Source organism: Mytilus edulis, chromosome 7 (genome assembly GCF_963676685.1).
Source record: "Mytilus edulis chromosome 7, xbMytEdul2.2, whole genome shotgun sequence".
Taxonomy (NCBI): Eukaryota; Metazoa; Mollusca; class Bivalvia; order Mytilida; family Mytilidae; genus Mytilus; species Mytilus edulis.
Window position 1 is genome coordinate 49046421 of NC_092350.1, and position 16080 is coordinate 49062500.

Here is a 16080-nt window from a genome sequence, read left to right on the forward strand (position 1 = left end):
AAATATTCTAAATTCAGATGTTTACCATACTTTAAAGTGTTGAATTTTGAAATTCATAATGGATTCATAGCTCCGAAAAAAAAAGAAAAAAAAATGTTCATAATTTGCGCCAACATTTTGTTTTCGACTCAGATGGATTTGGGTGTGAAAAATAAAAAAAAAAATAACTCAAAGTAAAATTCAAAAGCTCATACACATCAAACAAATTGATGACAACTGTCATTTTCCTAACTTGGTACAGGCATTTTCTAATGTAGAAAATGGTTGGTACATTGAACCTTGTTTTATAGCTAGCTAAACCTCTAACTTGTAGGTGTAATACCACCAAACCATGGTACGTCACATCTGGTTGTATATATACGGAAATAAGTCGAAAAAAATATTCCCTTGAATTTGACAGTTGTAGGTAATTAATCCTACTTTTTATTGCAGTAAATCATTTCTGTCTCATAAACATATGTCTTGGGTATTTTAAATCACTTATATTTTTTGATTTGGAGTTTCTATAGAATATTTTGTAAACTTGTGATTACATGGTTCCTAAACCTTGTACACAGATTAGATAAGGGGAAAATTTTGACTGGCTAACTTCCAGTGATATATTTTTAATTATATGCAATGAAATGTTATGTGAACTTTTTACCATAGTACTGGACAGGATAAAACTTTACTCATGCCAAGCATTTCTTTATTTGAAACAAAGATAACTTCTGCAGATTTTTTTAAAAGGTGCATATTTAACAAAGACTAATAGGGAAAAATCAATGGTGGTATTACACCTGTATGACAGTTGCATAAAATACCATTATGTTTACAACGATGCGTGAACAAAACAAACAGACACAATTGGTGAAAAGGTCACAAATACAGCAGTAGTTTATTATACATTATAGTATAATCTTAATCACTACACTGAAATACAAATATGTAACAAAAAAGCACAAAATGGCATATAGACCAAGCATATTAGCAAAAGTTAAAGACAAGAATATACAAATCTTATATAATACAACAACACAATGACGGGATGTATAAGTACAAAGCCACGTCATATATGTTAAAAATAAACATAAAAAGGTATATAGCCAAGGCAGATAGCAAAAATCAAAGACAACCAACAAACAAGTTTTCGGAGTAACAACAAAAGGCATATGGACAAAGCGCATTGCCAAAAAAAAATAGTAAAAACTAAAGACCAGAATACAAAAATCATAGTAGAACAATAACACAATAGCGAGATGTTTTAAGTACAGAGCCACATCATATGTATCAAAGGAACACAAAAAGTCTCACGGACAAAGGGGATATCAAAGATAATGCAAACAACTCAATGACCCATACGTTGTATTAAATTTTTGAAAACATCATGATATAAACTACATATTGACAAATTTAAAACAAAAAACTATGGATTTTGATTTAGACCCCTTTTTACCTTAACTGTTAAAATGATAGCAGTTTACACAATTTTACAAATCAAGAGCTATAGTGTACAATGTTGATAGTATTCTACTTCAACCTCTTGATATATGAAGTTATCGATGGTTACATCAAGTGATTTCCACTTGTCACTTGTGAAACTATTTCCCTGTTTGAACCAATGTTTTTCCCGTTAAATTAGTTATAGTCTACACAAAAATGTATACCATTAAAAAACACTTTTGAACAAAAATTTAAATGTACATGCTATTTTTGAATTCGACATTTTCCATCTGTGCATTTCATTGACCTATTTATTTCAAAGTTGATAATTTTCTTAAATCTTAAATTCATAAATTGTTTAACATTTCACAGCAGTTTAATACTTTTACTTTAACATATTTAATAATTCATATCTTATTCATTATAAATTCTGTATTTATCGTGTACGACATATCAAATTTATTCGTTCTTTGTGTTTTCATTTGTGTTACTTTGTTTTTTGATTCAGTTAAGTCATTAACATTGATATGTTATACTACTGTTTCAGAAAAGGGAGACGGTTAAAACGTTTAATCCCGCTGCAAATTGTTTGCACAAGTCAGGAATTTGATGTTCATCTGATGTGGTTGTCTTCGGTTTATGTGGTTCATAAGTGTTTCACTCATACCACATCTTCTTATATCTATATAGCTTTATGAAGGTCTAAGTGTAACATGCAGTAAGATATGCGTATCGTGTTGCTCCAGTCCTAAATAATAAATATTTGCATAATTATGTATGAAACTTTTCATAAGTTATAAAGATCATTGTATTTTACTTTCATTTTTCTTTAAATAATATTGTTAATTTCAGAAGATAATGATTATTGTTATATCGACTGTATGCAATATTGATTTTATGAATAATGTTTTTGGAGAAAAAAGTATTTGACAAGACAAAAGAAAACAAAGAAAAAGAAACACCATTTTGCAAATTCTATAATTATGTTTTTAAATTAATTTGCATTTAACATGTCTAAAGAAAATCAATATAAGGGCCATTGGTCCTTGTTTACATAACTATTGATATCCTACGGAAATGTAAGAGCAATGAGGATCCACATTTCCAAAAAAATTGTGCAAAATATGGCTTAGATTATCTATGCCTGGGATAAGAAAATCCTTAGTTTTTAGAAAAATTCAAATTTGTGAACAGAAAATTTATAAAAATGACCACATTATTGATATTCGTGTCAACGCCGAAGTGTTGACTTCTGGGCTGGTGATACCCTCGGGGACGAAACGCCCACCAGCAGTGGCATCAATATAGTGGTAATAATAGTTATCAAAGGTACCAGGATTATAATTTAGTACGCCAGACGTGAATATTAAACATTTGTTTCTATATATTTGCAGAAAAAATCTTAAACATTTTATTTTTTTTAAATTGATAATTTTTGTTTCCCTTGCTATTGTTTCAAAACTAGAGTTTCTAAAGAGTCTGTGTCGCTCACCTTTGTCTATGTGAATATTAAACAAAGGAAACAGATTGATTCATGACAAAATTGTGTTTTGGTGATTGCAAGACTAGACAAAATATTTTATTTCCTCAGACACAAACGTGTACAAGAGGTCAAAACATAATAAAGTATACAAAAAGTCATTTAAATCGATGTTGATGTGTTTGTACATCTTACTTTACTAAATATTCTTATTGCTTACAAATATCTCTATCTATAATGAACTTGGCCCAGTAGTTTCAGTGGAAAATGTTAGTAAAAATTTACAAATTTTATGAAAATTGTTAAAAATTGACTTTAAAGGACAATAACTCCTTAGGGGGTCAATTGACCACTTTGGTCGTTTTGACTTCTTTTAGGTCTTACTTTGCTGTACATTATTGCTGTTTACAGTTTATCTCTATCTATAATAATATTCAAGATAATAACCAAAAACAGCAAAATTACCTTAAAATTACCTATTCAGGGGCAGCAACCCAACAACGGGTTGTCCGATTCATCTGAAAATTGCAAGGCAGATAGATCTTGACTTGATAATATCAGATTATTACATGGCATTTTTCATATCGCATGTATTATCAGCCCTAGGTTCAATATCATTCCAAGAGCCGAATGGCTCGAGGGCTGATATTGACCGAGGGCTGATAATACATGCGATATGAAAAATGACATGTTATGATCTTTTTATCATATGCTTCAACAATGGAGAAAAATAACAGATTCCTATATTAAATACAGATCCTTTCATGTGGTTCCCAAATAGAAGTTCAAAGAGTGAACGTTCACGAACGTCGGACCCCAAATTTAGTACATTCGATATGAAATCTTTCTATCATATGCATCAAAAGAGAAGAAAAACGTTTTAATATGGACGAATCGACCAAAAAAAAATATTTAACAATATACATAATGAACACTGTTTGGAAAAGTCAAATTTTATAAAAGTTACTTTCTAAATTATGTTTGAAACTTTTTAAAATGCATTTATTTTTGTTGTTTTACACAATATACTTTCCACTATCCAAATAATTGTTTTGTACACTACTTTGTGATGTTTTTCACTGAAAACGTAGCATTGAGGTGTATTTTCCGGAATTTGCCGATTACACCGGAATGCCATGCGATAACGTTACGGAAAGGCATGTGATAACGTTCGAAGCATGTGATAAACTTTTCATATCAGCCCGCTAAGCACCAATTCCAAAAATATGAAATTTACGTTAATTTTATGCTATTATCATACAGTAAAAATCATATGTTATTTAGTCTAAGTATATGATAAACAGTTTTATTCCATGTCATATTTGCTCTAAATGCTTTGGTTTTTGAGTTATAAGCCAAAATCTGCATTTTATGTTTAATTTTTATCCGCGCCGGTCATCTTAGTTAGATGGCCGTGTCACCGGACACATTTTGTAAACTAAATGCCCCAAAGATGATTGTGGCCAAGTTTAGATTAATTTTGGCTAGTAGTTTCAGAGGAGATGATTTACGAAAATATGTTAAAAATTGACTATAAAGGGCAATAACTCCTAAAAGGGTCAACTGACCATTTCGGTTATGTTCACTTATTTGTAAATCTTACTTTGCTGAACATTATTGCTGTTTACAATTTATCTCTATCTATAATAATATGCAAGATAATAACCAAAAACAGCAAAATTTCCTTTTAATTACCAATTCCGGGCCATCAATTCAACAACAGGTTGTCCGATTCATCTGAAAATTTCAGGGCAGATAGAAATTGACCTAATAAACAATTTTGTCAGAGTTGCTCTAAATGCTTTGGTTTTTGTGTTATGAGCCAAAAACTGCATTTTACCCCTATGTTTTATTTTTCGCCATGGCGGCCATTTGGTTGGTTGGCCGGGTTACCGGACACATTTTTTAAACTAGATACCCCAATAATGATTGTTGCCAAGTTTGGTTTAGTTTGGCCAAGTAGTTTCAGAGGAGAAGATTTTTGTAAAAGTTAACGACGACGGAAAAAGATTTTCAAAAAGGGGAAATAACTCGTTTTTCGAAATTACATCCAATTTAGTTTGAGCATGAAATTTTCAATTGCTGGAATATGTTATATGATATATTTACCCTCAATACATCTAAAAATAGTTTTTTTCATAAGAAAGGACTATTTTATCATGAAAATATTCATATGAAAAATATTTATTTACAAATAGAACCTAAAAAAGGGGAATTTCAGGGTAAATTACAATGACTAGTATTTCTCTTTTGACAACTTTCTGCAACATTTACCCAAGAATTTTTTGACAGCATTTTGTTGACAAAACATCCATAATTTTATATTTCATAGTCCTTTATGTGAGGATTTCTGCGTTTTCGCTAAAATCAGATGTTAAAAATGACAAAAATAGGAAAAAATCATGCCGATTTTTGTGTTAGGTGGACCCCCTTTTGAACCAAAAAACTGTTTTTATTCGAACAATTTGTCAGTTAGCAGTTTAAATGATTGAATTCCTCTCTTATACCCATGAAAATAACAAAAAATGTTATGCTTTATCTCATTTTTACCATAAAATACGATGTTAGCCATTTCTCCTTGCTATACTAATATATACATATGATGTCATGTTGTTTCCATGGCAACCAGACTATACAGATTTTTTTTAATTGATTTTTTTTAATTTGACTGTTAGTTTGGACCATTTCAACTTAAAAAAAAAGTAATCGAAAAAAAAATAATCTGGCCAAAATTTTCCATATTTGGTCTATTATTACAGAAAATTGATGTTAATATATGTAATATACAAACTCTGACTATTAATTCTATAATTTGTGGTCTATAATTAAAAAAATGTTTCCCATTAGTTCTCTAAGTTAATTTATTTTTTGAAGTGTTGATTACCTAATGGAGTAAGTATAAGTAGTGTAACGGCCTTCATATCAAAACAAAAAACAACATACATGTGCTTTTAATGTTTATTAAATTTTACAATGTGAGTAACATATATTTGACAGAATAAAGGCCGTTAATTTTCTCAGTCGTATTGTTTCTTTTTTTTTGTATGTGGGGATCTATCATGGCCAAATATACGAATAATGAATAGCAACACTATTCCGCCAAACAATGTGCTCAACACCTTTATTAATTATTCCACTATTGCTTACAGCTATAAACTGAAATCAAATGATTATTGATTTATGTATTTCTATAAAAATCTTTGAAGGTGAACTCAAAGTATACTCTAATAAAGTAAAGTCCGTGAAACCCGAAAGAAATCCAGTTAACAAGACGGATGACATCATATCGTTCTATATATTTCTTTTGCAAATAATGAATTGTAAGTGCTACATTTTTTTTATTTCCATTTCTTCGTAAACAAAGAAAATGGCGACCACCAGCAGAAACCCAGGAGATTTAAGTTTGATGCTTGGGGTTTGAAACTGATGGGTTAGCTCGATTTGTCTATCCGTTGTGAATCTTTTAAAACGTTTGGTATTTTTGTGATGGTCTTTTCACTATACCTTGTTTTAATAAAAATTGAATTTGTGGCATCACTGATGAGAACATAAAAACTGCTATCAATAACTTTTATAATACTAGAATAACTAGGTCTTGTCTTCTACGTATACCGTGATGGTTTTTAACAATACTTTGTTTGAAGATGAACACATTAAGGTACAATCGCATGAGTGAAGCGAATCAACAACAGAAGGAACCAGACTACTATGTGCGTCGACAGGACAAGCATCTCCTACTCTGAATGAGTCACCTTCTCCCAGTTTAATTTTCACGTAGTTGAAGTATCACGGTAATTACGTATTTGCTACAATTACAGTTGATCCGTTTTATTGGTTTCTTAGATAAAAGAGCTGTGACCACTCGAAATTGAAGAATTTAACATAGAAAGCAATGGGACCATTAACTAGTTGTGTACTTCCTATAGTGTAGGCATATACATGCACGAGCGTAGAGTATTAACTGGGATAGGTAAACGCCACAAATCAAATGGAACGTAACGCTGATCAATGGAAAGATGATACCATCGCATTTGTCATAGATTTGTGTTTGAAGTCGTCATCTGAGTCAATATTTTAAATTATGATACGATGCAAACCTTCAACTTTTGTGTTGTATCACTTATCTAAAGTTCACTAGAATATTATATGTAAATAACCAAAAAAAACAAACACAACAGTTGTATTAACTATTGTGTATACTTTGCGAATTAAACACACATTTCCGATTTATAATTATATCAACGGTTTGATATAATGTTGGAGGATTAATTGTGAAAACAAAGGAAATTCGTATTTTAATTATCATTTGTGAAAACTGTTTCCTTGTTTCAACGTAAATAAAATTATGTACAGATAATGAAAGGACACTCTTGATATAGACAAAAAATGTCGAGCCCTGTTTTTCACATGTCTTTTATTTGCACATTTCTGCTAAATATATTAGTTGTCCATGCTGAAGGTAAGTAAACATACTTTTACATGTTGTTGATAGGCTGCTTATACCTTTTTACTATTTTTTTCGGACAATTTTACGTTTAGAATATCAAGTTTAAAACGGGCATTTAGTGTCAGATCCCTGTATCGAAGTACGGGCTCATTAAAAAAAAACCAGTACAATAGATTTTTTTCATTATAATGAAAACTATAACTGTTGAAGAATATCACGCATATACAATTTTAATTTATAAAGGTATCTGTCGCAAATTGTATATCTGCTATCGAAGTTAAATCCATATATATCTTTAATTTTCTAGCTTTTTGTATCTTATCTTATTTTGTTTCATAACTAAAACAACTTATATTTAGTAGTAAACATGTGTTTAATAATCGTAAAATTAATCTTTTTTCCTATGTCAATCTAATATCGATCTCGTCAATCCCTCTTTAAGCACTAAAAGCTAAGCAACAACCATTATCTTTGTCGAGACTGCGAAATTTATTTCGTAAAAACAAGACATAACGATCCTAGATTCCACTGTCGGAATCGGTGCTTACGTCGGTGACGTCTACATTTAGGTTTAGACTGTGGGTGATTTTTTGTTTAGAAACCAATAACTTTTTTAAACCTTCGTTGAGTTTTATGAAACTTTGGAAGAGGCATTTTCCATGGTCTGAAGCAAATTTTTGAAAGTATTTTTTTCCATTGTTAGTATATTTTTGGTACATGGACTTATTTTTACAGCTACATGTAACACGTACAGACAGTCAAGGATACATTCTTTTGACATTATATATTTGTAAACCTTCATAGCTTGTTGACTTAGACAGAAGCTAATCTTCAAGACCAAAAAATAGCACCTGATGAGAAGTTCTGAAACTACTTGGCCATATAGAATCACACTTGGCCACGATCATCATTTGGGTATAAGTTTTAAAAATGTTTCCGATGACCCCACCTCCCAAACAAAATGGCCGACGTGGCTAAAAGTAGAACATACGGGTTAAAATCCAAGTGTTGTCTATTATTCTTATAACTGAGGAAATTTGGAAAGGATATAATTGTTCAAAATGTTGAGCTCTACTAATTATTCTAACGTTTCAAAACTGTCAGACGATTTCCTGTTGTAGTTATTGCCTTTAAATGATAAAGTTTCCCAGGTTTTTTTTTTTCATTTTTGCCTATTATCTTGAAAACTACAATAGATAGAGAGATACTTTAAAATGCAAAAGTTACCAGAAGGACAGGTTCTACAAATAGGTCCATGGGTTAAATCGTCAGTTGACTTCTTATTACAGTAATACCTCTTTGGTGAGAATTTGTACATTTTTTTTTGCGTTTTACACGTATATATTAAAACTTATGATAGATAGAAAGAAACTTTAATGCAGAAAAATGATCCGCAAAACAATTAAGACAATTAAGACAAATGGCGGAAATTATCCGACTACTTCTTATTTGGGTTTTTGCCCTTTATTGACGATTTTTACCATTTTGTGTTATTTGCCTTATAAGACAAAAATTATAATGGATAGATAGAAAATTAAATAACAAAAAATTGATAAGCAAGACAAGATCTGATAAAAGTCAAGTTTTGCCGATATAATAGGTAGACTGTTACTCTTTATAGAAGTTATTGCCTTAAATTAGGAAATTTTGATAACCCTCTTTTATGTTTGGGACAAAAGCTAAAACGATAAAGAGAAACTAAACAGACTTAACTGTATGTTCCTTCGTGTTATTATGTCTTTTGATTGAGTTAATAGTTGTCAAAGGTACCAGTATTGTAATTTAGTACGCCAGACGCGCGTTTCGTCTACATAAGACTCATCAGTGACGCTCAAATCAAAATATGTATAAAGCCAAACAAGTACAAAGTTGAAGAGCATTGGGAATTCAAAATTCCAAAAAGTTGTGCCAAATACGGCTAAGGTAATCTATGCCTGGGATAAGAAAATAGTTTTTCAAAAATTCAAAGTTTTGTAAACAGGAAATTTATAAAAATGACCACATTATTGATATTCATGTCAACACAGAAGTGTTTACTACTGGGCTGGTGATACCCTCGGGGACGAAACGTCCACCAGCAGTGACATCGATATCGACCCAGTGGTGTATATAGTTATCAAAGTTAAACCATGACAATTGATATTTTATAGTGTGTCTTTCTATGTTTTGATGTTGTATTATTGTTTTCAGATAAGCATGATAAGGGTAACGGTTGGTACCTGTTAAAACGTTTAAAACCGCTGCATATGTTTGCACCTGCCCTCAGTCAGGGATATGATGTTCAATAAATGTCTTTTGTTGATGTGGTTCGTAAGTGATTTTCGTTTCTCGTTTCGTTTTTTTTTATATAGATTAGACCGTTGGTTTTCTTGTTTGAATGGTTTTACACTAGCCATTTTTGGGGTTCTTTGTAGCTTGCTGTTTCGTATGTGCCAAGGCTCCGTGTTGAAGCCTGAACGTTTACCTATAATGGTTTTCTTTTACAAATTGTGACGTAAATGGAGAGTTGTTTCATTGGCACTCATACCACATATTCTTATAATTAATCAATGATTAGCAATATCATTATTTCTATTCTCGTCTAAATACTGGAGAGTGTTCTTTGTTGAATATGCATTTAGACTAATGTGAGCAACAAAACACTTTTACATTGACAGTAGAAATCACAGGCGAGACACAGGGTTCCTAGGAACCCCTAACAATTTTTTGAAGCAATGTTTTACATAGGGCGCTGATTTAAGACCTTTGGGTATGGTAGGTCATTAACTTAAAATCAAACGTTATTCTTTTCATTGCATAAAACATTGAGCAAATTTTCTTAACATGCATGTACTATTAAATGAGTGCACTACATTTAAAAACGAGTTGCAGCCCAAGATAATTTTGCAACATTACTGTCCTGTCATAAGTATAAGACATAACTTATTCACACTCTTTCGTACGAAAGAAGTGCTTAAAACTTAGTTTATTATATGGTAACATACAAACTGCTAAAATTTGATACTACTTAAGGCGGACAAATAAGTCAATAATTTTCCCAACAAACAACATCGATACAATATGCCTTAGATATTGATAATTTAACGAGAGTTTTTTTTTTGTCGAAACTGCTCAAAGGCAATCAGTACAATCACACACACAATTAGAAGACTCTTTAAAACCTACGAGCTTTCTAAAGCTATGATTACATGAATAAAACAAACCCACTCTGTCTTAAGAGAATGAATCAGTGGAATATATCATCAGATGATACGGCAAATATCAATAATATAAGACAGCGTAAACATATAAGAACACAATACAGTTTATCAAAATTAGACATGTTCTTTCATAGGTGAACTGCACAGTATGCATAAGGAAGAACACAAGAAAATGCCTAAAATGTCTGTTTAGAGCCATATGTACTATTTTTTTTAAGTTTACGCTATTTTACAGACTTTGTTATTCTATGGCAAACAGTTTCGTCATTTTGCACAGTTATATTTATGTCATGAACATTGCGTAGTTTCGAAATCATTGTTATTTCGGAGCGTTGTGTTTGCTATTGTTTCGCAAATACTACGTAGTTTCGTGATCCTTTTGCGTTTTTTCGCAAACTATGCACTTATAATCATTACTTTTTACGCAAATTTTGTTTTAAACGGGGTGTACAGTTCTTTTGTTCGTACTTTGTACTTTTTGAATGATAATGGTTATCATTTATATCGGATTTATTGCATCCGAAAAATACAACTTACCGGGCCATTAGCCACATATCAATCAGTCAATAGATGGCATGTACGAATACAAACGGGTTATTACAACATTTAAATTTCCAAAAGAAACGAAGTTAACTAGCAACTTTGAATCAAACTGATGTATATATGTATATGATTTATGAATTGCCTAACAGTGTAATTTTAACACATTATTACGTATGTTGGTATTTGAATGATTAAGATATTAACAATGCAATAAAAATAAAAGCATTATTTTGCTAGACAAACTACCTTCATCAAGCGGGCATCTGTCCAGGTATAATCGGATGTAGATGATACTAAACTTTTGCAGCTAAATGCACATGTTGTACAAGAATGTAGCTGCCTTGTAAATGACACACAATTTGGATGAAGTCAAGATTATCTACAAAATTGGTGGTTGAAGTTTTCAATGACCATTACCCAATATTACAGGATGAAAAGACGATACTGTGTAATAAATTATTCTCATCTTATACAGTATGTGGGAGAAACAAAGAATACAATCAATATTAAACTCAATAACCATCGTTCATGGTACAAAACCAACAAAAACTGTCAAATTCATGTGCAACATGTACATTGAGCTACACACCTTTCTTAACATCTACATCAGATTTCACCTGGAAAGATGCACGTTTGACGAAACTAATTTGTCTAGCGAAATATTGCGTTTTTTCTATTGCATTCTATTGCATTCAAAAGATTCAGTATAGGACTTATAATGCCAACCATTTACAATGTTCAAAAAAACTTTAAGTAATAGTAAGAGATCAATGAGATGTTAATATTGACATTAAAAGACCTCCTCACAAAAAGGGCTGTTCAGATCCCCTCGCCCATTAAAAGACCTCCGAACAAAAAGGGAGATTTGAAAAGCCCTTTTTGTAAGGAGGTCTTTTAGTATTAACTTAATCATTGAACTTTTACTGACTTACAAACCGTCAAAAATATAAGAAAAGTACATAAAAAGCACTTGCAGAAACCTAATTCCCCTGAACTGGACGAGTCTTAATATGTTCAACTTACATGCAACTGATGTTTTAAAAACAGTACTCAGACTGATATATACAATTAACAGTTACGAAATTGAAATGAAAACGGACCGATTTAAATGGCATTACATCATATATTATACTGTATACTAACGTTAATATAAAAGTCCAAGAATTTGGTTTTATTTAATTTTTCTTAAATAGTGACTTATAATTACATTATAATTCATATTATTTATTTTAACGTATAAGTAAGTCCACAATCTTAACATCATTCAATCCCGATTTTATGGAAAATGTTAACTATATCATTATTTAAAAAATCTCTAACAAAAATCTTTATAAAATGTGCATCATGTTTGAAAAAGAAATACGTGCTCTTATGCTGCCGTTGCCAACTTTAAATAATTTGAAGTTGGTCGGGGTCTAAATTTTTTTTTTTTTAAAGAAAACGTTTTCATTTTTAAATCAGGATTGTTTTACCAGGCAAATAATTAAAAAAAAAAATTCATGTCGGAATTTACACATTTTGCACATAAATCAGGCCGTTACTTTTTTCGTTTGAATTGTTTTACATTTGTCATTTCGGGGCTTTTCATAGCTGACTGTAAGGTAAGGGGTTTGCTCATTGTTGTTTGCATATAGAAATTATTAATTGGTCTTATACGGCCGCATCTTCTACTTTATTGTGAAAATGAGAACCGTGATTCTGTATTGTTTTGTTTTTGCTTTCGGAAACATATTTTGCAAGCTATCCTTTCATCTGATATTTTTTCACAAACTCAAGCTTCAAAAAAAGACGGCAATCAATACTTTTTTTTTTAAATATTTGAAATTATAGAATTTGGCAAAGTATGGAAAACTTTTACAAAGACCAATACCTACATCACAGATTACCAGTAGGTCGAAATCCGATTTTAAATAATACAACTTTTTTTTTTTACTAGATGTGATTTTTTTTAAGTAACTGCTATATGTGCATGTTTACATAGTTCAGTGTTTTCTCAAGCGAACAACTATGGACCGTCAGGAATGCATTTCATGCATTTTTTATACTACACAATATTTTTGGTTCCGCGCTTCCATTTTTAACATATAACTGAGTATTGGTTTACACAAAATCTTCTTTGACATTCATCTGATTATTTCTATGTTTCCGGTTTCAATCTTTTTGGTTTCGTTTTTGCATTGTTTTAAAAGTATAATCAAAGTACTGAAGTACTGAACCTCGGATGACCGCAAGTTCTTGTGGATGATCACATTTCTATACCGCAAAAAAAATGAGGTTTATGTACAGAGATATATTTTTTCTTAGACAAGTTCGTGCGTGGATGATGAATAAATGACAAGGAATTCAACTTCACTGCTTTAATATCTATTATATTGTGGTGATACAAATACGTATACTCTGGTTTGTTGTTATATATTATATTTATAATTGTATATAGCAGTTACATGTATGTATAATTTTCATTCAATTGTATATCATTTTATTCTACGATTCTAATAAAAGTGCAATACAAGTGCATGGTGGACACTCTTCTATAACAATTCGATTTTTCCAATAGATTGGATTTAAGTAGACATTCATATTTTCCCAAAAAAACTTTCTTGTGATATTCTTCCGCATGCGTTAACACAATTTTTCTGTACGTGTGCATTTTTAATGCATATAAATATTTGTAACGACATAATATTTTCGTATTATAAATTTCTGTTCTTATGAGTATTCATTGAAGAACTGAATTTATAACAAGCGATAAGAAATGTTATTTTGCACTCGATGATACCGCGTATTTATACGATCGGTTACCAGTCAAAAACGAAAGTCAAATTTCTATGGCAACAATACATCGGAATGCCCTCACGGTCATCGCGATGTAAACATTAAAATTCAAGCTATGTTTTGTGGCGTTCTGCGAAGATTAAAAAAAAGATCTACTTTATACCGCAGATTGATTGGTTGATTTTTTTTCTAGAATGAGTTGGGATGTCTGTAAATTAATACCTTGGAGCTAGCTGCTACATGTTTGTGTGCCATCCATCATATATGTCGGGCAACTACTCTCTCACTCTCTCTCTTTCGTTCTTTCTCAAATTATGGTAAAAGAAAAGTTTCAATTTCAATATACTAGTTTCATCACATGCCTATGTACCAGGCAATTCTGTTGGAGATTCGAGAAAATAATCTTCATTCTGCCACACTACTTCTAAATGTAATCACCTTATTTTTCAAACACATATTGCTAAGTAGATGACTAGGAATTGTTCTACTCACAGTAGATAAATAATGATCGTTAGCTATACTGAAATGTTTATGACATACAAGTATTTCTCTGATAAAACGTTTTGTTAAATGAGTCGATGCGACAAAAAGAATTATTGCACGTTTTACTGAAATGTTCACGACTAAGGTGTACTTTTTCTCATAATTTTTTTGTGAGAATTTTAATTCATGTGTATAGCTTCGAATCTTTTAATAGCAACGCTAGGAATTACAGATACTATCTGGCTTAGGAGAATAATTAAGAAGATCTCATTTTTTATCGCATTTTCTTTTTCAATGTATTTATAAAGTTGTAGTGTGGTTATTAGTAAGTTATCTCTTTGTTATACCCCCGGGGCCTTAATTGTCTTTATGAAATATCCGAGTTAAATATTTCGACATCTTACATGCATGAATTAATGCAGATCTGTATTTTAATGCATATTAAACGAGAACTTTATTTCATATAGATCAGACCATATCATGAAATTATTTTATGCCAAATATGCAAGAAAATTCGTATACAGTTTAACGTTATTATAACGCGAACGTCAAATTACGGTTACGGGGACATTTCATTGGACATCTTAGATCGTTTCGGATTTTCTAACTGCAACTCAAACAAAAGTACATATCATATCATTTTAAAGGGAATTAAATGTATTTTCCATTCATATCAGTTAACAGGTGTTAAAAAATTGAGATATAGTAGAATTTCGTTTGATAAAAAGCCTCTGAATTATTCTTTGTCTTATTTTGTCCATCGGGACATTTCATTGGACACGGGGAAAATGACGATGTTTTTATAATAAGACCGCAGTTACTTAATGATGACTTCAGATAGCTTCTTCGGGACATGTTTAATTTTTCTGATATTATTCAAATCCATTTTCGTCCGTTATATCTGATGAAAGTGAAGACAGAAAAAAAATTACGGGTTGAGCAGCTAATTGGGACATTTTTTCTCTTTTTTATTTAAACTCTTTTGACGATCTTCCTTCTCTTAAAGTTAAAAACGTCTGTTACTTCATTTTAAGATAAATGTATACAAATCAATTGCAAAATTTTTAACCATTCTACTTACTAATGAATCCGTACTGGGATTTTAAAGACTCACATAAAACAAAATTGTAACAGCGGGACACCCTTGAAATGACGTTAGAGGCATCGAAATGAGCAAATTTTTTCATTAAAAAATAGACAAAGCACAAAATCATCTTTGTTATTGATTTCTGTGGTTTATTTCCTTTCGAATGATATGCATAACATGGATATTTATTGTATAGGATAAGAGCTTGAATTTGAATAACCCGCCTTCTAACCCATATTTCCAAAGTGACACCAATATCGTGCGCAACGTCATAACAATGTATGTATGATAAAAAATAATTAGATTCTAAATAACACCAAATGATAGTTTTACAAAATTTGAGGGTAAATTTATATTTTTTAGCCAACTTTTCAAAATAACGATTTCTTATTTAATAAATCAGGCAATGAAAACCCTATACAGACCTCATTTATAACTGGCCAATGAATATTATGCAACACAACTTCATGCTATATATACTTGATGTTTTTGATCTGAATCATGAAATAGATTCGTAAAGACCAGACCTTAGAAAACAGTAAGTAAACTCTTCCAATAATTAGCTTTTTAAACAGCTTGTTTCAGAACTTCTAATCGGACAGACCTAGATACATAATTAAGGTCCTTCACAATATTCATCCGG

General features: G+C 31.0%; 1 protein-coding gene across 1 annotated transcript in view; it reads left to right on the forward strand.

Moving 5' to 3' along the window:
• The first annotated feature begins 7235 nt into the window (after positions 1 to 7235).
• LOC139481685 (uncharacterized) overlaps positions 7236 to 16080 on the forward strand; it is a 99478-nt gene continuing 90633 nt past the window's right edge. Inside the window, exon 1 of the mRNA XM_071265149.1 lies at positions 7236 to 7361. Coding sequence (XP_071121250.1) covers positions 7289 to 7361 — 73 coding nt within the window. The 5' untranslated portion in view covers positions 7236 to 7288. The remainder of the gene's footprint in view (positions 7362 to 16080) is intronic.